General features: G+C 42.4%; 1 protein-coding gene across 3 annotated transcripts in view; it reads right to left on the minus strand.

Moving 5' to 3' along the window:
* Positions 1-17432, minus strand: part of canx (calnexin) — a 46921-nt gene extending 29489 nt beyond the window's left edge. The window contains exons 1-2 of one of the 3 annotated variants that reach the window (XM_048543633.2): positions 17363-17432; positions 1089-1256 (exon numbers count right to left, since the gene is read on the minus strand). In XM_048543633.2, coding sequence (XP_048399590.2) covers positions 1089-1253 — 165 coding nt within the window. In that variant the 5' untranslated portion in view covers positions 1254-1256; positions 17363-17432. Of the gene's footprint in view, positions 1-1088; positions 1257-16990; positions 17079-17311 lie in introns of those variants that run through there. The other 2 variants (XM_048543632.2, XM_048543634.2) reach the window with 2 other exon arrangements.
* Between the last annotated feature and the right edge of the window lie 5897 nt (positions 17433-23329).

Below are 23329 nucleotides of genomic sequence, written 5' to 3' on the forward strand. Positions count from 1 at the left end.
ATGACAAGCCTCTTGAAGAAGGTGTGGAGGGCATTTACAAGAATGGAAATACAACATGGACACAGAGCAGCTCAAGATTGCAATCGCACAAGAGGAGATAAAGTCGAGATAAGATTTAGTGAAAATTAAAAATCAATTAAAAGTCAAAATCATGAAGGTCAGGAGAATTCTTTTTTGTCCCAAAGGCAAGGGGTGGGGGGGTCAGGATTCACAACACCAGGATGAATGGAACAGTTAGAGGAATGGAAGACAGAGGAATCTGAAGCCCTTTCCTTAAAAAGAGCAGTGGAAACAAATTAACTTTGGAAAGGATATTTGCTTGAAAAGGAAAATATTGACAGGCTATGAGGAGAGAAGGTCAGCACCTCATCTCCCGATTAGGCACTTCACTGGCTCTGGACTCAGAGGCATTCATCAACTTCAAACTACAAACTCTATCCTCCATTTTGGATTCTCCCAGGCTAAGTGCCTGTCTGCATCTTTACCTTTTGCTTTCGGAACTGATATTTATTCTGCTACTAACTAGACATCACCAATGCAGGAAATGACATCACCAACCCAAGGAAACCTAACCAGATAAATAGAAAGCGGGACATAACACCAGCGCTTCGTCAAAGGCTCACTGATGATGTTACCTAGAATAGTGACGAAACGTCTGAAAACGAATCTTCCAGCTCAGCGAGCAAACTCACATCCAGAACCTCAACCCGAGCTACAAATCTTCTCAAAACTCGCTGCTACTAATGCTAACTCTGGTCCACCCTTAGACTTTTTTCTACTGTATCTTCAGTAGATATCTCTGCAAGTTAACCTATCGCTAGCCTTCCCTTTCGTTCCACCTAGGTCTCTTCTCATTCACCTCCACCCCACACCCTTAACCTACACCAAACCAACACATTTTTATCTCTTCTCAACTGAGTTGTCATTTTGGATTCAAAAGATTAATAATTCTCTCCAAGAAGCTGCTAAACTTGAATATTTCCAGTAGTGTTTTCATTTCCAGTCTCTAGCATTCACTGTACTTTACTTCTGTAATGGAGACACTCAAAGAAACACAACACCACATTTAACAAAGAATCAATCCTCACCTTGGGTGGTGGTGGGGAGCTTGGCTCTGTCTTGCTTTCTACTGAGTTTTCGTCATCTTCGTCTTCAACAATATCTGTATCATCATCGTCTTCATCTTCATCTTCAGCATGGGCTACAGCAGTACCAAATAGCAGCACTAACACCAGCCACAGTTTCAGCTCCATAGTCTGGAAATGAAGTTAAAACAAAGTTAAAGATGGTTTAATTTACCACCAATTTTGGTTTTTTGGACATGCTCAATTAATTTTTAGTGATAACTGCCTGTTGAAAAGGGGGCTTGGGAGCTTGATGTATTATGATGAATAATTCCATCATTGCTGCTGTAACAGTGATGAGAAGCCCACCATTGTCACTGTGATGCCTGAGTTCCAGGCCACGCGTAGTGTGGGGTAACTCACCTTCCACTTGTCTCAACAGACCGTTGAGTAGTCTGTGGCAGAGGATGACCCTCAAATAAGTCTCAGCAAAAAAGGAAGATCTGAGTTAATTATCTCTCAATAACTATTCAGATTAACTTTTAGGCATATTAGCTATGACTAAGATAGAGACATGCACCTTCAACAGCAAGTGTTGTCCATTCAAACTGCCTGATGTTCCACCCAAAAGCTACAACAGCTATCAAAATGGGCAGAGCTTCATTTTAACCAAATTCACATCCATAAAATGTGCAATAACTATGGCTATAGCTTTGTCAGATCAAATAACTTCTATACAATTTTTTTTATACAAACCTAACAAAGCCTGGCTCTCCTCCACTCCCCAGACTTTTGCACCATCTTGTGAGCAACAACTGATGCCCAAACACACAAGCTAATGTCACTCTACTATACCAGGGCAGCAGAGTTAAACCAAGAAATTCTATGTCCATTACGCAAACGCACATTAGAGGCAGAGTCTGAATGGTTGGATGAATGAGTTGATCAGACAGCCAACACTGGCAGCTGTGCTCTCAGCTGCCTTGGCCCTAAGCCCTGGAATTCCCTTCCTACACCATTCAAAAGATGTTGCTTGGATTCTTCGATCATGTTTTTGGTCATCTGTTCTGATATCTCCTTCCGTGGCCTTGATCTCAACACATTACTTTGTGTTTTCTAGAGGGTTCTACAAAGCTCCACTAAGCAAAAATCAGATTGCATGGAATTAGTCTAACCCTATTACCTTGTATGTGGAAATGGCTGGGAGGTAGGAGTCAGTCGGGCTTAGAGTATGCATTTTCATAGCAAGTTGTAACTAGTGGTACCTTCCAAATCGCAGAAAGGTCACAGCTCTTTACTATTCTATAAACAGTACATTAAGGAAGAGAGCTGAATATTCAGATTAGTTGACATGCAGTAAAATGGCACAGTAAAAACAATGAGAGTTTTGGAGCAGAAAGTAGTGAGAGGGATCGATAAATTAATTAAGTGAACAAAACAATGGCAAGTGGATTTTAATGTGGTGGTTTGTGAGGCAATTAAAATAATTTGAATACTACATGCACTTATGGCCAGATAATTGAGGTGTTAAAGCCATGAAATAATTTATGTAGAATAGATTTTTAAAAATGTTATGCCTCATTTAAGGGCACATGCCCTTAAATTCAGAAGTAAAGTTATCGGGAGGCACCTCTTCACGTAAAGGGTAATGGAAATCATTATTGCATCAAATATACCAGCTCAGCATTTGGCCAAGTAAGGAAGGAGTACCGAGGATCAAGATTACAGACATACTATGGTCATAGTTGTCACCAGTTATGGTCACTGTTCAAGTAGTCTCAAGTGGTCAAATGACATGACCTGCCCACAGAGCTGGTTTTGAGTGATTACTGTCTTGATGCTTGTTATGGTCACATTGGGCAGAAACTATTTACGTTGTGACTGGATTCCAAGAATTCTGCAAGAGCACCGCTGCTTCTCCAGTGCCTTGTGTAAATTGCCAAAGTCTTGCCAAGCATACAGGAGCGTGGGTATTACGGCTGTCAGCAAACTATGCTGACAGCCGTAATACCCACGCTCCTGTATGCTTGGCAAGACTTTGGCAATTTACACAAGGCACTGGAGAAGCAGCGGTGCTCTTGCAGAATTCTTGGAATCCAGTCACAACGTAAATAGTTTCTGCCCAATGTGACCATAACAAGCATCAAGACAGTAATCACTCAAAACCAGCTCTGTGGGCAGGTCATGCCATTTGACCACTTGAACAACAGTTCACACATAACCTGGGTCACAGCAAGAGGCTCCCAGGAGGACATGAGAAGCATTTTAGGGATGCACTTAAAACATCTCTGAAGATATCAAACATTCCCACTGACTCATGGGAATTCCTGGCATGGTGTTTAAATTGGAAGAGGTTAATTCAAGGAGCCTGTAACCTGGAATTACCATTTCTATTGTGGCTTCTGCAAAGGCTCTTTGTTCTTCTTAAAACGTGGTACATTGAACCGACAATATCCCAGCTGCAACCAAACTATTTTTTTAAAAAAAAGATGGATTTAGCTCAAATTCTTAGTTTTTCTACTTTTCCAATTATAAAAGGCTAGGCCCCATACAGTTTTATTTAACCGCATTGAGCTGTCACCTTCAAAAGCTGAACTGAACTGACTCAAATGGATTGCCAAATAAACCAGTCCAGAGTAACACGGCGAAATCTAAATCCCACAGAACACAATTTCTCAATTACCAGTTTGGCCAGTTGTGTTTGTGAAAAAATCACTGGGGTGTGGAAAAGAGCTCAGACTACACCCTGTAGACCTCTGGTTGAGCAATCTTCTTGAAACAGGCCTTTGCAAAGAAAGAATGGAAAGACAGCAGGAAATGGCTGTTAACTACGAGTCTTGCCCACTGACTAAAGGTGATCACATGGGGAAAGAGAAGTTGTGCCTCACGCAGCTAGACATCAATTCATATATTTGCTCCATTACAATTTAATATCACCAATTGTAACCACAGAAGGAACTATTTGAGGAAGTACCTTTTAGCTGAGACATTCAGAGGCCCTGGCTGCACTTTCAATTGGCCACAAAATATCCCAAAGCCTTCAAGAATGGGGAGTTCTGTTTGGACCAGTATTCACCCCTCGAAACCAATTATGTTATCATTTAGCAATTTGCTTGTGGCGTCTCTTGACGAATAGCTTGCCATCTTTTCTGCATTACATGATTCATAAGAGGCAGATTGTGAGAAGAGCTGTAGAAATAGATCTGAATCAGTATTTATGGCACTCTGACAAAGGTATTTCCCAAGTTACTAAGGTCAACATTTGGTCCTCAAAAGGTGATGAGCAACCTTCTTGAATCATTGCAGTTCTCAGCACTGTCAGGGACAGACTTTCTGACAGTAACAACAGGCACTGCATTGCCTACTCTGCCTGCAGTGCAACATGAAGGGAAACTTGAATACATTTCCATCATCTGCGGCTTTTGTTCTACATAAAGGTATTGCTGGAGATCTTGAAAACTGAATGCATCCTTTAGATAGGGCACAATGCTGCTGTGATGCTTGATGAGGTTCTAATTCAGCAAGCTCCATTTCCTGGACAGAGTCAAAATGCAAGAATGCTCTTAGATTTGCACTTAACCAAGCAAAGTGTAGAGGAAGTCCATCCTGCATTCCTGACATATTTCATAACTGATGAAAACATTTTCAGGAGGTCCTCATCACACAATACCCACCCTCTGATCTGCTCCTGTAGCCATTGTGTGTGTGTGCCTGGACTAGTTTATTTCCTGTTTAACAGGTGTTGATAGTGGGGGGCCCGCTAATATACGAAGGGAAATTTGCAGCTGTGGATTCAAATATAGCAAAAGTACAATTCATAAAGCAGAAGCATGCAAGGGGTGGATGGTTAGGGAGTCTCTCCATGGCTGATCCTGGGTTTCTTCAAGCTGAACTCAGCAATTCAGACAAGCTCACTTTCACACCACCATGCCCAAATACATGGTATTTGCATGGGAACCCCATAAGGCCCAGCTGATGAATAACTATTGAATTTGACAAGAAATGTGTTTTCATTCAGTCCAAACATTAGTTTCCCAGGCCCACTGCAGTGCTCTAGCAAGGTTAAAATCAAGTTTCATGAATAATACTTCATCTTCCACTGGGGACCTGACAGCATTCAGGACTCAACATGGAGTTTCATAATTTTACAGCACGAACATCCCTTTGGCTATTACCCACCACTATACCCCAGGTCCTGTCGTGACATGGGCTGCTTTCATCACAGTCAACTCATTTTCACCCACTCATAGCCCCCATTATCAGCTATCTAGCTTCTCTTCCCTGGCTTACTATCAGCACACAACATAACAGTGCAGAACAGGCGCTTCGGCCCTCGATGTTGCACCAACCTGTGAACTAATCTAAGCCCTTCCCCCTGCACTATCCCATCATCCATATGCTTACCCAAGGACTGTTTAAATGCCCCTAATGTGGCTGAGTTAACTACATTGGCAGGCAGGGCATTCCACGCCCTTACCACTGAGTAAAGAACCTGCCTCTGACATCTGTCTTAAATCTATCACCCCTCAATTTGTAGCTATGTCCCCTTGTACAAGCTGAAGTCATCATCCTCGGAAAAAAACTCTCACTGTCCACCCTATCTAATCCTCTGTTCATCTTGTAATCCCTTTGTCTGCCTACCCTTGTGCGTGGGCTCCCTTTCCACCTACGGTCGCCATGACCAGCATAAATATCACTTTTTCCTAGCCATCGATCCTGAAGAAGAAGGGTCACTGAACTTGAGACAATAACTTTTCCTCACAGATGCTACCAGACCAGCTAATTTCCCCAGCAATTTGTTTTTGTTTGCAGCTTGTTTCATCATATTAGGTTCCTCCTTCTTTAAAATTCCATGAGAATACTAAAGAGTACAAGATGAAAAGCTTCAAAGTTTGTCTATTTTCAGCAATAATCAAATCCCAAATTTATGTACATAAAAGTGTCCCCATAAAAAACAATGGATCTAGAAAAATTCTGAATCTATCCCATTTACCTTATTAGTACTGCCACACAATAAGAGTGAAGGGGTATCCCAGTGTGAAAATAACAATGTCTCCACAGGAACGTGCTGTGCTCTCTCTCACCAACACAGTCATGGGTAGCTACAACTGTTGCAGCTAGGCCGAAATAGACAACATCACAGATCTCCCACCCTCCAGTTGGTGACTAAATTAATTAGAACTCAACTAGTTCTGTCAATAGTAGTTCTAAAGGGAGGTGCTAGAGTTACTTTTCACTTCATACACCATTCCCAGAATTAGCATTCCTCAGCTTCAGAAGAGCAGAAATTAAATTACTGGAAAGGAGCCAAATTACTTCATAATCAGTGAGAGAAGCTTCAAGCACACAGCCCAGGTCTGGGCGTGTTTACGTGCTGCTTTCTCAGACAAAACAAGAAACAAAAAGGTTTATCCTGGAACAAACCTTTTAATAACATTATCGAGGACACCTGTTCCAGTAAAGAACTGGCAGAGTTTTGGAATTAGAAATGCAGATTTTAATAAAGCATACAGATAAATCCTCAGTTTCTGCAGGACCACACTAGCTTCAGTCACAGAACAGGACTGTAATTTGTTGGTTATAAATTCAGATCACATCAACATTCCTGGTCAGAGATAATGGGAACTGCAGATGCTGGAGAATTCCAAGATAATAAAATGTGAGGCTGGATGAACACAGCAGGCCAAGCAGCATCTCAGGAGCACAAAAGCTGACGTTTCGGGCCTAGACCCTTCATCAGAGAGGGGGATGGGGAGAGGGAACTGGAATAAATAGGGAGTGAGGGGGAGGCGGACCGAAGATGGAGAGTAAAGGATAGGTGGAGACAGTGTAGGTGGGGAGGTAGGGAGGGTATAGGTCAGTCCAGGGAAGACGGACAGGTCAAGGAGGTGGGATGAGGTTAGTAGGTAGGAGATGGAGGTGCGGCTTGGGGTGGGAGGAAGGGATGGGTGAAAGGAAGAACAGGTTAGGGAGGCAGAGACAGGTTGGGCTGGTTTTGGGATGCAGTGGGTGGGGGGGGGGGGGGGGGGAAGAGCTGGGCTGGTTGTGTGTTGCAGTGGGGGGTTGGGACGAACTGGGCTGGTTTAGGGATGCAGTAGGGGAAGGGGAGATTTTGAAACTGGTGAAGTCCAACAGCAACTCATATTCCGCCTGGGAACCCTGCAGCCATATGGTATCAATGTGGACTTCACCAGTTTCAAAATCTCCCCTTCCCCTACTGCATCCCTAAACCAGCCCAGTTCGACCCCTCCCCCCACTGCACCACACAACCAGCCCAGCTCTTCCCCCCCACCCACTACATCCCAAAACCAGTCCAACCTGTCTCTGCCTCCCTAACCTGTTCTTCCTCTCACCCATCCCTTCCTCCCACCTCAAGCCGCACCCCCAGCTACCTACTAACCTCATCCCACCTCCTTGACCTGCCCGTCTTCCCTGGACTGACCTATCCCCTCCCTACCTCCCCACCTACACACTCTCCACCTATCTTCTTTACTCTCCATCTTCGGTCCGCCTTCCCCTCTCTCCCTATTTATTCCAGTTCCCTCTCCCCATCCCCCTCTCTGATGAAGGGTCTAGGCCCGAAACGTCAGCTTTTGTGCTCCTGAGATGCTGCTTGGCCTGCTGTGTTCATCCAGCCTCACATTTTATTAACATTCCTGGTCATTTTTTTCTGCTGTCATCTCAAAGGTGGAACTACAAGCTGCCCGCACCAATGCTTTTGCAACACAAAGTTGCATGTTCAAGTGTCAGTCCAGGATTTAAGAGCAAAAAAACCACAAGATTGCCAGGCCAGTCAAATACTAAAGGAGCGCTGCAGAGTGCACCTTCCTCAACACTTCAGACCAAGGCCTGCCTACTCTCTGAGGCTGCTGTAAATCAAACAAGCAATGAAATTAGTCCCAGCATTCTGATCAGTGTTTATCCTTCATATCAAGACCTGGTCACAACCACATTGCCACACACAAATTGACTGTTGCACGTTCTATATTAATGCCTTCAAATTCAACTTCATTAGCACTAAAGCACTTCGAGATGTCTGGTATTGTGAAAGGCACTGTGTTTCAATGCAAGCCTGTTTTGTTCATCAAAAATTGGTCAATTAGGCCCATTCTCCTCTGAACAGCACAATTATCCAACTCCCTTCCAAAGTTACATTTGAATCTGCTTCAATCCTCCTCTCACACAAGATTACAGCTCGCAGAATTTTAATGAAGACATCCTAAGTTACTGATTTAAAGGATGCCTGAAGTTAGAAAAATTCTCAAAGAGAACACATCTGCAAGACAAAAAAAAACAGAACCGTGGATGCTGGAAACCTGAAACAAAACAAAAAGGAAATTGGTGGAAGATATCAGGTCTGGCAGCAGCTGTGGAAATTTTGGATTCAGAGACCTTTCTTGAGAACTGACATTTGTAGGGCTATTGGAGAGAGCGAGGAGAGTGAAATCGACTGACTTTCAAAAATGCTTGTTCACACCCGATGGGCAGAATGGTCAGATTCGGTGGTTACAAGGAAACTGACTGCAAATGGCTCACACAGTTACAGGTCAGGCTAACTGAAAAAAGAGATTCCACGTGGGTTCCAAAGCAGTATTTCTGAAACCAATGGAACAAAATTGTGAAATAAAGGGTGATGATCAGAACAAATAAAACTGTGGACTGCTCAATTCCAGAATGAAAGCATCAAGTCACAAATTGTGCAACTAGTTGAGTACACCTGATTAAACTTTTCCAGATCCACCTGAAGTCATGGTTGTTACAAACACTGCAAAGAGGAAAAGGTTTGCATCTGAGAATATAAACTGTCTTGAGCAGATCAGAGGCTGAGACAATGTACTGGTAATTAATGGTTACTTCCAATCATCTCCAAGATACAGACAGTAGCTGGGAACATTCCCATAGCACAGGCACAGTACTTGTGACAAGTCACTTAATCCCATCTTCACCCCCAACTCGGATAGGAACTGATTCAATAGTAATTCTAACCACCACCATCTTCTCCTCATGTAGCTGGGAAGACAGGCCTGGAATTGAAGCACAATACTTTCTCCTCACCAGAACTAACAAATCTGTTGTTGAGGCAGAGGTCAATGCAGGAATGCAACATTGGCATTTTCTAGATATGTGGCTCATGTAGAACAAACACTTACATTGAACAGATGGACTGAATGTTCTATTGGAAATACCACAGTGGTAGCCGGAGACCACTTTCTGGTGGCAAGACACTGTTGAAACATGACTGTTGACAATGACAAGAGGTTCTACTCTATTCAAACTTTGAATAACCCTGCACAAGGTTCAAAAAGCAAAAACTGCATTTATATCAATTCAGACTTTCCTTCATGCATTGTAGTCACTACTGCATCATAGGAAATGCGGTAGATAATTTGTTTTAGTGATGTTGGCTGAGACGCAAACGCTAGCTCTGATTAACAAATTTCAAAATATCTGTGGGACCATTTATGCCCACCTGATACGGCCTCAGTTTAGCATTTCATCTAAAAAAATCTTCAACAGCATCAAGTTCAATTACAGACTTTAAGTCACTGGAAAAGAGCTTTTCAACCTTCTGACTAAAACGTTCAAGGGGTCATCCCTCCTCCCTGAGGTTCTGCCCCTGGATGTTAGTCTCTCCTAGTTCAGGAAACATCTTCACACCAACTTTATTCAGACCTCTCACTATCCTGCAAGTTTCAATGAGAATCCCCCTCATTCTTCTCACCTCCATTGAAAACAGCTGCAGTGTCCTCAATCACTTATGACAAATGATTTATCACCAGGATCATTTTCGTAAACTTCTTCTGCACTCTGTCCAAAGCCAGCACATCTTTCCTTAGATACGGGGGCCTAAAACAGCTCAACATTCCAAATATTCTACATCCAGAGCCTTGCACCGAGGATGTTTATCTCTGCTCATGTTTTCTAGCCCTCAAAATGAATGCCAACATTGCATTTGCCTTCCTAACCACCAAATGAACCTGCACATTAAACTGAAGACAATCTTGAAGTAGGAATCAAGTCCCTTTGCACCTCAGTTTTCTGAAGCCTTTCCCCAGTTAGAAAATATATAACACCACACTTAAGCACATTGCATTCCATCTGCTACTTCTTTGCTCACTTGCCTAGCCTGTCCAAGTTCCGCAACATACCCGCCCCTCCACCAAATGACATCTTTAACAATGCCCTCAGTTCCTTCGTCCAAAAAAATTAATGAATAGTTGTTACCCTGTGGAATGCCACCCTGAAGTACTTTTCTTTATTCCTACTCTCCGCCCTCTGCCACTCTTCTTTCCATGCCAACACCACCTTGCACAGATGTCATGTCTGACCTCCCCTTGACAAAACTGTGCTGATTCTGCCCTATTTTACCACGCACTTCCAAATACTCTGCAACCACATCCTTCATCATAGACTCCTTAATCTTACCAAGAATTGCGCGCAGGCTAACCAGCCTAAAAGTTTCCAGTCTTGAAGTTCCCTCCTTCTTAAACAAGGATATTACATTAGCCAGTTCCCAGTCCTCTGGGACCCCTCATGACTCCAATTATTCCTGAAGGATCACCAAATGACTCTACAATCTCCTCTGCGATTTCCTTCAGAGCTCTGAGGTGATTTTTATCCAGACCGGGTGATTTATCCACATTGACATTTCAGCTTCCCCAACACCTTAGTGATGGTCACTACTCACCTCTGCCCCCGATTGTTGAAGTTCTGGTATGTTTTGAAGTGATGCAAAGTACCTATTCAATTCCTCCACCATTTCTTTGCCCCATTACTACTTACCCAGCCTCATTTTCTAGCAGTGCACTGTTCACTCTTACTCCTCTCCGACCTTTCAGACACTAAAAGACTCTTGCTATCTTCTTTTATCAGAGCATATGGAAAATCAGTCTCATTCAGCAGACTCAACATGGCTTCATGATAGGGAAATGTGCCTGGCTGATCCACTTTTTTTTTAAAAAAGACTTGCTTGAAAAGATAAAAGTATATATTGTATTTGGACTTTCAGAATACGTTTGACAAGGAACCTGTCAGAAAATTGTTGAAAGATAAAATGCCTACTGTGTTGGGAGATAATACATTGGCATCATAGAGAATTGGCTCAGTGGAGGAAACAGCAAGTGGACATAAGGGGTTCTTTTCAGAATGGCAACGAGAGACTAGTGAGGTTCCATGCAGATCAGTGCTGGGACCGCAACTGCACTAACGACTTGGGGAAGAGAAACGAATGGACAGTTGTCAAACTTGCAGACAATAAACATAAGTGGGAAGGCAAGTTGCAAGAGGAATATAAACAATTTAGAGAGCTATTGAAAGGTTAAATGATCGAACAGTTGGCAAGTGGAGCATTGTGTGGGAAAACATGAAAGCCCTCATTTTGGAAGGGAGAACATTAGTACTACTTAACTGGAGAAAAACCGCAGATAAGCTCCAGCACAAAGGGACTTGCATGTACTTGTGCATGAAACAAAGCTAGCACAGAAGTTCAGCAAGTAATCAGAAAGGGTAATGAAATGTTGGCCCTTATCTCAAAGGAGAGGGAAGTCTTGCTGCAAATGTACAAGGAGCTGCTGAGACATCTGGAGTACTGTGTATAGTTTTCATCTCCTTAAGGAAAGATTTGTTTCATCGGAGGCAGTTCAGAGAAGATTTGAGCATGATCCCCAATATGGAGGGATTGTCTTAAGAGCACAGGTTTAATGTATTGGGACTGTACACACTGAAATTTAGGATAATGACAGGTTGAAACATACCATTCGTAAGTAGCTCAACAGGAGAATGCTGAGATGATGAGTCCCTTCAAGAGTATCTAGGACCATAGGGCAAAGTCTGAGTCTTCAATTGGCACCATTTAACTCTGGGATGAAGATGAATTTCCTCTGTCAAAATCCTTGGCACAGAGCCTTGCATATGTTTAAGGGAGGGAGGGAGGGATGCTTGATCAGTACAATCAAGAGTTACAGGGAAAGAACAGGAAAGGGGATGCAATGAGTGTCAGATCAGTGACAAACCTATTGAAGGATGGAATAGGTTTCAGAGGCTGAACAGCCTATTCCTGTTCTTATTTCTTATGGTATTGCCTAAAGAAAAACAATCAATCTCAATTCTGAAACTTTCCCTAAATTCAAAGGGTCAATGAGTAAGTTCCCGATTTCCCTGTGAAGTACATCCTGAATAGTTTGGTTCCAACTTTAAAAGTTCTATCCCCTAGTAATGAACCTCCACCCCAAAATACTCAAAGGAAATATATTTTCCTGTTCTATCCATCCTATGAAAATACTGTGAAGGTATTCAAGATGAGCCTATGCAACCTATTTTTAATAATATGCCCATTTTAATCCCAGTATCAGTTGGCTTGACTAGCATTTGTTCCACGCCAACACCTCAAGTTCTCGTCTCAAAACTAAATATTTTAGGACAAAATAGCTCAGTCCTCTGAATCAGTTGAAATTCTAGAATTACAATCTCCTTCTGCCATGATTGCCTCGTGCAACACCCATGTCATGCGAGATCTCATTGCACAATCCAAATGACAATTTGCACTAATTGCCAATGTCAGTTACCACAAGACAGCTTGGGTATCATGCATCGAAACAGCGAATCAACCAACTCCTCACTCGGACTGAGATCATATCATATACTAGACACACATCAATAGACACAATTAACATGGATTTCTGGTCTAGTTTGGTAGCTTACTGGAATTGGACCCACTTTTGTAGATATTTTTCATTCATTGGCTTTTTAACAAAACATTTAAAAGAATTTACGGCAGCAAGCCGTGCCTCAGCTACGATACAAGGACATACATTTGTACAAAACTGAAGGCATAGCTGTCAAAAATGGAGTGGCAGCAATTAGGAATGCACCAGAAGCAAATACTAACAAATTGAAGGCTAGATGTGGTGAGAAATAGAGGGTACTGAAAATACAAACTTTTAAAAGATCTGTTTGGGAGCCATTAAACAAGCACAAGCAAAATGCTTGAGATAGTTTAGTGCCAGTTAAATTACAGACAACAAAATTTTGAACAAGCTCAGTTTGCAGAGGGTGAGAAGTGTGGAGGTCAGCCAGAGGAGCGTTGGTATATGCCAATTTGACAGTTAACAGAATACATGGCTCAGTGGATCAGCAGATGAGCTGAGGCAAAGCGATGTTACAGAAATGGAACTAAGTTGCTCTTGGTGATCCAAAAGAGCAATTTGTTTGCCATTTTATTGAAATCTGGATGGGGAGGGGCTGGAGAGAGGAATAGACAAGTGAAGGAATGGAGTTAGTGGTAAGAATCAAAGAATGCGTTCAGTCTTTCCAATTTTGCCATTTCAATGTTTTACTTAAGTCACACAATGTGGCAACAAGCTCCACATACATCATTTTGTTCAAAAGAATGCCTCCTAATCTTCAGGCCATTAGTGACATAAGAACACAAGTAGAATAAGGAGTAGTTGTTGGTACAAAGAGATTACTCGATTTGGGAGGATCACAGCTCATCTTCAATTTCACTTTTCAACCCAACCCCATAACCCTCCAATGTCTTGTTCAAAACCCATCATGAAAATACTCAGGAGTTCAGAGTCCATTAGGGTAGGCAACTTCAAAGATCAAAGACTTAGTACATTTCAGTAGGGAGATAATCACCTGGAAGTTGCAAGTCTTGATGAGATAGGGAAACAATGAGATCTCAAAGTACAAACACATCAGACTCAAAGTTCCACTACAGATTTGCGACACAATAAGAGGTGAGCCAGGCACCAGAAGGATAGAATCAAAATGTGAAGTAGTTATGCAAAACCTGTACAATACTTTGGTTGCACCAAGTGGAATTCTGGTCATGATAATATGGAAAAGACAAATGCACTGGAGAAGATGCAGAGATTCAAAAGGATCTCAAAAGTCTGGGCTTCCATAATCAGGCAATACCTGATTGGTTTTCTCTTAGAGACAAAAGAAACCCAACCATAGAATTTCTACAGTGTGGAGACAGGCCCTTCAGCCCAACAAGTCCACACCAAACCTCAGAGCATTCCACCCAGATCCATACCCCTGTAACCCACTTAATCTACACATCCCTGAACACGATGGACAATTTAGCATGACCAAACCACCTAGACTGCACGTCTTTGGACTGTGGGAGGAAACCGGAGCACCCGGAGGAAACCCACACAGACACAGGGAAAATGCGCAAACTCCACACAGTCATGCGAGGATGGAATTAAACCCAGTTTGCTGGCACTAAGCCACCATGCTGTTTGACTGAGAGGTCTTTAAAATGATGAATGATTTCTTTGTACCACTCTCGACAGAAAGGTTTATTCTTGCGGCTGGAACATATCTTCAGACAACTAACTCTGGCAGTTCACCAAAATAAGAAATTCAATTAGGAACTGAGAAGAAAACGCCTTCACGCAAACCGCGATGAGAGCGTGGAGGCAGATCTCACTCCTGCGGACATGTTCAAAAGGAAGTGGTATATGACTGATGCATTCAAAGGAAGCAAGACGAGTTTCATGGAGAAGAGATGGAGTAGCAATTATAGATTTAAATGAGGTAGGACATGTGGTAGTCAGGACAGACCATAAACACTAGCATGAACTAGGAGGACCAAACAGCCCATTTCTGCACTATACATCCCAAATAAGCATCCCAACCTTCTGAGTGAAGATATTTCTACTCGAGTCTTACATGGTCAGTTGGAACAAAAAGGAGGCCAGTCAGTCCCTCAAGTCTGTTTCACCGTTCAGTGAGATCATTGCTGATGTGACCCAACTTCTTACATCCGTGGTCAGCCTTATCTTTTAATACCTTTCAAAAGTTTCTTTCACAGATTTGAAAATTAACAACTGGTCTAACATCCGGTGCTATTTATAGCAAAGTTCCAAACCTCTACCATCAGGTGTGTAAAAGTGCCTCCTAACATCCCACTAAGTGGTCTGACCCTACTGTCCCCCCGCAATTCTAGAATTGTCAACCAGCTGAAGTAGCTTAACTTCACCTAACCAGTCTTTTTCTATTAATACCTTGAAGACTGCAATCACATCACCTCTTAACCTTTGAATTCTAGATAAAGCAGGCCTAATTTGTGTAATATCAAAGTGTGAAGCTGGATGAACACAGCAGGCCAAGCAGCATCTTAGCCGACATTTCCGGCCTAGACCCTTCATCAGAAACCTAATTTGTATAATATCTCCCCATTACTTAACTCAAAGTCCAAGGAATACTCTTGCACACTTACACTGCACTTCCTCTAAAAGGAGAATATCTTTCCTAAGGTGCAGTGACCAGATCTTTGAAACACCAAATGTGGTCTAACCAGGGTTTTCTAGGAATATGGCACAACTTGTACGTACTTGCACTCCAGTATATAGAAGCCAGCATTCTATTAGTTTTCTGCTTACTTTCTGTTATCCTAAGTCAGTAACTCCCTAGTTCCAAACTCTCCAGCCAAACAAAACTAGGCTCACCATTTAACCTATCAAGCCAGATAAGTATGAGATGTTTTAATGAGATCAGCTCAGTTTTGAACCTTCAGAAAGTCTACTCAATCTTGTCATAAGACAACACCCCCATCTCAGCAATCAATCTGGTGAATAAAAGCAAAATATTGCAGATACTGTAAAACTGAAATAAAAACAGAAAAATGCTTCATCAGGAGTAATCTTTCAAGCCCAAGGTGACTCGTTTTCAGATTTGTAAAGTGAAACTCATCTCATGAGCAAATAAGAGAAGGCTCTCTGCTATACGAACAGGTAATGTTGAACTACGTGACTGCAGGAGCAAACCATGGGTCAAAATCGAGTCACTCAATATCAAGGTTTGTTTTTAAGAAAAAGCACTCTGGATTTCTGCTATATCTTTCCAGCACTCATTTACAGACATGAAGCATTTTCTGTGTAGCGGCTATGGCTTAGTGGAAGTCAGAAGATGAGGGTTCAAACTCCGTACCAGAGATTGACAAACTAGTTAAAAAGGAGCAGAAGCAATGCATTTGGCTCCTAACGCCTACTTTGTTCAATAAAGGTCATGTCTTATCTGATTCTGTTTTACATTCCACATTCAAATCTATCCCCAATGAGCTTCAATTCACTTGCATAAGTACCTACCTTCCTCTACCTCAAAATATTCAGCAGTCCTGGCTCCACAGTCTTAAAGCAGAGTTCCAAAGTCACAGGGCCCATAAAAAAAAAACTCCCATCTTGAAAGGCAACACCTAATTTTAGAAACGGTAGCCCCTGCACTTGTCTGACCCACACAAGAAAACCAACTTTTCCACATCACTTTGCCAAGAGTATTCAGAATCTTACAAGCTTGAACATAAAAGCTTTGTTGATGCTCAGTGTAACATTGAAACACCATTGCACTATAGGTGAGATATAGATTTAAAAAAGATCTAGCTACATTTTAAGGTGTTGTCTTCCCCTAGTCACAGCCAAATCACTTTAAGATGACCTATAATCATTTCACTACTGGTTGCTGTGCACAATTTGGCTACAAAATTACAACAGTGCCTACACGTGCTATGCGGCTGACTTTCTGAAGCTCGCAAATGCTGCGAAAGTTTCCTTTCCCTGTTGCAAAAATAGCACATTTGTAATACTGAACTCATTCAGCAGTACACAAAACTTGCTTTAGGGACATGCCTCAAAGCTAAACAGTAGCATTGATAAAGAAAACTCAGGACAAACCAACGACTGAAGGACGATCAAAAACTATTAAGCTGAAGATCTAAAGCAGTTATGACCTTAATCTCTGTCCTAACAGCAGCACAAAGTCGAGACATTAAAGTGCAAATGACGAACAGAGGAGCCGCGGTATCTCGATTCTGTACAGAGCATAGAACAAGAACATCACGTGAAAAGAGGAACCGAAAACAGTCAACATTCAGGCCCCAAAAGCGGGGCAACGGGGGAAGACAGCAAGTCGCTCACCCTCTAACTCAGCGCACACGCCCAAACCACACACCTGCCCCTCCCCAAGCCGGATTACCAGGAGGGCTCCACCGGATATCTGTCAGGTCGGTGCAGTGGGAGATGCGGCAACGCGCGGGAGGTGGGGGAAGGGAAAGGGATCCAGACAATCAAACCCCAGCACTTGCTGACGGCTGCCAATCGCAGCCTGGGCCAGCCGCACTAAGCAAAAGAAAAGGTGACTGCAAAGAAAATTATGAGGCTTAATGCAGGAAGCACCCAGAACTGCAACATTATAGCACTCGGAAAGTAGCAAATAGGGGACGGTAACAAACGCCGTACCCGACGGTTACAAAACATCGCCCAGTGGTTCCCCCCACGGTTGCTACTCACTCAGCTTCTCAGCGCCCAGGAACTGCTCCGCTCACGTGATCCAGCCCTATTCCCCACCACCAAAAGCTTGGGGGAGGGGCGGGGTAGCCGAAGCTCTCCCCAATTGGCCGCAGGTGCAGACGTCCTCACTGCCAATTGGACAAAGGCTCCGCCAATCCGTTGACCTCAGCCGTCACTCCGCGCCGGGCTCCCCTCGTGGAGCCTGTTGATTGGTCCAGGTCGGGACGAGGAAGTGCGGCGCTAATGGCTGGAGGGGTTAGGGCGTGTGCGGGTAGGAACCACGTGGGCAGCAACCATTGGGGAAGAGTTGGGCTGGAAAAAGCTTGTTTAGCTTAAAAAATGATGGTGGGACAATAGTTGTAGGGAACGAGGAAGTGGTAGATGAGTTAAACAGATATTTTTCATGGGTCTTTAGTAGAAGATACTTTGAACATCACACCAATATCAAAGAATACGGAGGAAGAATTAAGTACGAGTACTACAGTCGTATTATATAAACTAATGGCACCAAATGTTGATAAGTCCCTTGGCTCTGGTGGCTTGCATCAAAGCAAACTAAAAGAGCAAGCCCAATTTTCCAAAAATCCTTTGATTCTGGGGAAGTGCTGGAGGATTACAGATCCGTTAGCAAAGTTTAAGAAATGTTTAGACAGGAACATGAACTAGAAGGGAATAGAGTGACGTAGACCACATACGGGCAGATGGGATGAGTTTAAATGGCATCATAGTGTGTCTGGGCATGGTGGAGAACAAAACAACAGTATTATTTAAATGGAGAAAAACTGAAACACCAACGGACTTGTGCATGAAGTACACAAAGCTAGCACACGTGCAGCAGGTAATCGAGAAGGTTAAAGGAACTTTAGGCCTTTATTTCAATTGGGTTGGAGAATGAGTAAGTAAGTCTTCCTGTAACTGTACAAAGTACTGGTGAGACCATAACCAGAGTACTACAAACAGTTTTGATCACTATACTTGAGGAAATATTTCATTTGAGTCTGTTCAGAGAAGGTTAATTGGATGATCCCAGGTATGAAGGGAGTGACCTATGTGCATTCACTGAATAGGTTCAGACTCTACTCACTGGAGTTTAGAAGAGTGAAAGGTGATCTTATTGAGACAAATAAGATTCTGAAGGTATTGCAGGGTAAATGCTGAAAGGATGTTTCCCCTCATGGGAGAATATAGAACTGAGAAGAGGAGATAGGAGATTGAATGTAGAGTGGGAAGGTAAGGGGAGTCAGAGGAGAGTGGGGGAGGGAGAGGAGTAGGAAATAGGCAGGTTAGGGAGTTGACACATGATGAGGGGAAAGGAGTGGAGTTAGAAAATAAAGTGGTAGCAGGGAGTGGGAGGGGCACAGGGCAAGGTAGGAAGAGAGGGAGCATAGGGTGGGTAAGGGGTCAAAGGGGCAGAGAGGAAGGGAAGGAGAGTGGAAGGCATAGAGTTGAGGGGGGGAGGAAAGGAGAGCATGAATAAGGAGAGGAGGGACACAGCAGGGACAAAAAGGAATGGGTGAGCATGGTTAACATTTTAAGTCAGAGACATACAGCATGGAAACAGGCCTTTTGGTCCAACTCATCCATGCCAATCTCAGAATTACTGAAGTTGAATTGGAGGTCAATAATCTCAAACCAGGGCATCATTGCAGGAGTTCTTCAGACATCTGAAGAAGTTACAGTGTAGTCCAAACATTATTTCTCTCTCCATTGATGCTGCCAGACGAGCTAAGTTCTCCAGCATTCTGTGTTTGTAATTGAGTCTGGAGGTTTTGGAAGACAAATTCATTATGATTCATTACATTCAGCAGCAGTTTTCGTGCCACTCAAAGTCAAGATGCAGCCTAACACTGGGGAAAACCTGGTTCAGCTCCTCAAATACAGAAGATGAATCTGAATTCTTTGTTTTCTGAGAAAGGGGCACGCTTCTTTGCTATTGAGTTTTCGTCCCTGCTGTTCCAAAAATTCATCTTGCTGAAAGCCCTTATCTGGAACTTGGTTTCTGTCATCTGACAAGAGTGGTACAGATGATTGCATTGCCAAACAACAAGGTACACGTTTCACCTTTTCATATTCCATCCTGGTGGGACCGTAAAGGCGGAGTTTTAGGCAGGAATTTCAGCATGAGACCCAGACAGCTACAGATACTGATCCCAAAAGTGAAAGTGAAGCAGGCAATAAGATCAAAACTATGGAATGGTTACACCATTGTATGATTAAGGAGAGGACTGCTGAATGCAAAAAAAGCCCTGAATTTAAATAGCAGATAAGCAGGATTAAATACAATTATAGCAATGATTGATGAGTATGAGAAAATAAGTTGGATATTGTCACAGGTTTTGTCTTTTTGTTCGTGAAGGAGGAGGGTAGGACTTACAGTTAATGCTAGCACCCTGTGTAGTGTTGTCGAACAGGAATCGCATTTAGAGTATTGTGTACAGTTCAAATTACTCTGTTATAGGGAGGATATTATTAAGTTGGAGACCGTTCAGAAAAGATGTGCAAGCAAGTTGCCTGGACAGAGGGTTTGAGTTGGGCTCTTTTTCCCTGGAGCGTAGGAGGTTGAGGGGTGATCTTACACAGCTTTATAAAATCATGAGGGACATAGATAAGGCAAATAGCAATGGTGTTTTCCCTAGGGTGGGGTAAGCTCAAAACTAAGGGGTGTAGGTTTAAGGTGAGAGGAGAAAGATTGAAAAGGGATCTGTAGGGCAACCTTTTCACACAGAGAGGGTGGTTTGTATGTAGAGTGAGCTGCCGCAGGAAGTGGTGGTTGCAGGTACAGTTACCACATTTCAGACATTCAGATAGGTACAGGGAGAGGAAAGGTTAAGAGATATGGGCCTAATGGGACTAGTTTAGTTTGGGAGGCTTGGTCCAAGGGGTCCATTTCCATGCTGTATGACTGTATAATAAAAACAGACCTCTATAGGTTGATAAACTGTTGACCCTCTCACTATCTGTAGAATTTAATCTCTCTCCTTTCTTATTTTTTAAACTGTATTACAAGGTATTCCTGTTAATTTTACTCAGCATTTTATTCAACAGTTCTAATCAACAGATGTAGAAAGAATTGTAAGGTAGATTATCAGTGGTCAGAGGAATCGTCGTGTGCGGAGTGACTGATTTTAGAAAAGATCTTTAACCTATTCGCTTATCTGTTTTCAGTTCTTTACTCTTGTCCTTAATGTAACTATTCTTGGAATGAACAAATTAGTTCTAAACACATTTGGCTCATTCCCATGCCTAAGTGCATATTTAACCTGCAGTAATTAAATGCAAACAGTTCCATTGCATGTTCTGCGTATTATGAAATTATACACTTAGAGGCGAGCCGTTTAGTCAATTAACCATCTTGTTTACAGATATACAAGGTGAGGCAAAAGACAGGGATGCAGTCCTTTGTGGCCTTGTTGAAATGGTGAATCGTATGTATACAGAGCTGAAAAGAATCAAAAACAAGGCAGAAATAGTCTTTCTTCACTTTACTGGAGCTGAGGTTAGTCTCATCCTGCTTGTGCATCGTTTAGCAAGCAATGATACCATAGATTTATCTCTTAACGATCTTAACCACTAGCTTCATTCATAAACCGGACTGTGACTCCTGGCCTCAGTGTGGACTCAACTCAAGATGATGGCTGGCGCAGTCTGGGTTGAAAGGACTGTTATTCTGAACTTTTATTTCTATACTTTTCTAATTTATTTCTGGAACTTTTATTTCTTTATTTTTCCCCTTAAAGAATTTGTACATAAAAATCTGTACCTTGGTAACCAAGATGGCACTGTAAATAGCAACATATAAACACTTCACTCATATGAGTACATCTGGCAATAAAGCTGATGCTAAGTCTAATCCTGAAGAACCATGACACCAGGTTACAGTCCAACAGGTTTATTTGAAATCACAAACTTTCACAGCACTGCTCTCGTATTGGAAAATGTAACTATAGTAGCCAAAACCAAACATAGATACACACAGGAATTCCTAGAGGCATGATTCTCAACCTCTAATGCAATCAACAAACATATAGGATTGGACCACATACACAAATCCGTTCAAAAACAGAAATGACACTACTCACCATAATGGACTGGACAGTATAAATTCCAAGCGGAGTGAAAACATCGTTTCATCAGAGGCCTCACTGATGATATTACTAGCATAGTGACAAGATGTCTGAACGAAAACGAGCCAGCAACCTCACCCACAACCCAAGCTACAAATCTTTGCTAAAACTTTAAAGTTCCAGATTTTTTACTAAGCCACATTTAAGAAAGTACTTCCAGACGTCACTTCTGAACAGCCCAACTCGAATTTTATGGCTATATTCCCTTGTTCTATAATCTTCCACCAGAGGAATTTTTTTTTGCTCTATCTACACTATTAGATTCTTCAGTCACTCCTTAATTCCTGAATTCAAGGGAGTACAAACCTGGTAAATGTAACCTGTTCTTGTAATTTAACTCACTCAGCCCTGTTTATAAAGAACTTTTTTAAAAAATTGATTCATGGGATGTTAGCGTTGCTGGGATGCCAACATTTATTGCCCACCAGGAAGTTAAACATTTGCACACTTTGCATTTCAACAGAACTGTTAGCACAAAATGTTTCAAAGTTCACATACATGCTGCCATGTAGTATGAATAGATCACTTAGACCATACGGTGAAAGAGTAGGAGGCCATCCAATTTATGAAGTCTGCTCTGCCATTCAACAAGATCTGATAATCCTTGACTCAAAGTTGAAGGTCAGTCCAGTTTTATTTTTGTTTGCCTTATTGCAGTATGGTGCAACTCAGTGACTTACTGAAAGGGCAGTTAAGAGTCAACTGCATAATTTGTCTGGAGGCCACAGCATCACCTAGGTCAAGAAAGACCACTGATGAATCAAATGGGTTTCAGTAGTTTTACAATCACCATTGCTGATTGTGTTTTATTTCAGATTTGAACATTGAAACGTAGAACAGTACAGCACAGCACAGTACATACCTTTCAATTCATGATGTTGTGTCGGCCTGTTATCCTACTCATCTGAACAAAACAGAATTCAAATTCCCCCACCTATTGTGGTGGGATTTGAACTTGCGTTCCAGAATTTGGGAGGTGTGGGATGTACTGGGGTAGCAATTGCAAAACCACATCTTTTGATTCTTTATTTTAGATTTTGGATGAATATGGGGGAAGGATGTTGCTGAAAACCAAGAACAGTGGAAGGAGTTGCCTCACTTTTAAAAGCATGTTACTGAAATTTACTGCGAGTTGTGTTTACACTGTTGCTTTGTACAAGCATGGGAAGATGCCTAAGACTTGATGACACCATGGGCATCTGTGCAGAGCAAGCTTTACGCAGAGACTGATTTGGTTTGTGCAATTAGGGCAGGACGTGGATGCCAGGAGTCATCAGCATGACAACAACTCTGGTACCTAGACTGGGGGACAGCTTATATATGAACAATATTGAAGTAACTTGGGGATCCATGGTGAATTGGTAAGTTGGGTACTTTGTCAGAAGACCAAAGGTAGTTGAGGGGTGCTTCTCTGACTGGAGAAGTGTGACCAGTAATGTTCCACAAGGAACATCTTGTGTTGGGACCTCTGTTGTTTGTAATATGCATGTGAATGATTTGGATGAAAAATACAAGTGGTCTGATTACTAAGTTTGCCTTCAGCACAAAAATTGTTGGAGATGTGGTGAGTGAGGAAGGTTATTAAAAGGACACAGCAGGATACAGATCATTTAGGAAATTGGATGGAGGAGTGGCAGATGGAGTTTAATCCAGGCAAATGTGAAGTAATGTATTTTCAGAGGTCAAATGCAAGAGGAAAGTATACAGTAATTGGAGAACCCTTGGAAACATTAATATACAGTGAGTGCAAGTCCATACATCCCTGAAAGCGGCAATGCAATTGGATAAGGTGATGAGGAGGCATGTGGCATGTTTTCTTTCATTGGTGGAGAATTGAGTTAAA

The sequence above is a fragment of the Stegostoma tigrinum genome, chromosome 13, assembly GCF_030684315.1.
Source record: "Stegostoma tigrinum isolate sSteTig4 chromosome 13, sSteTig4.hap1, whole genome shotgun sequence".
NCBI classification, from domain to species: Eukaryota; Metazoa; Chordata; class Chondrichthyes; order Orectolobiformes; family Stegostomatidae; genus Stegostoma; species Stegostoma tigrinum.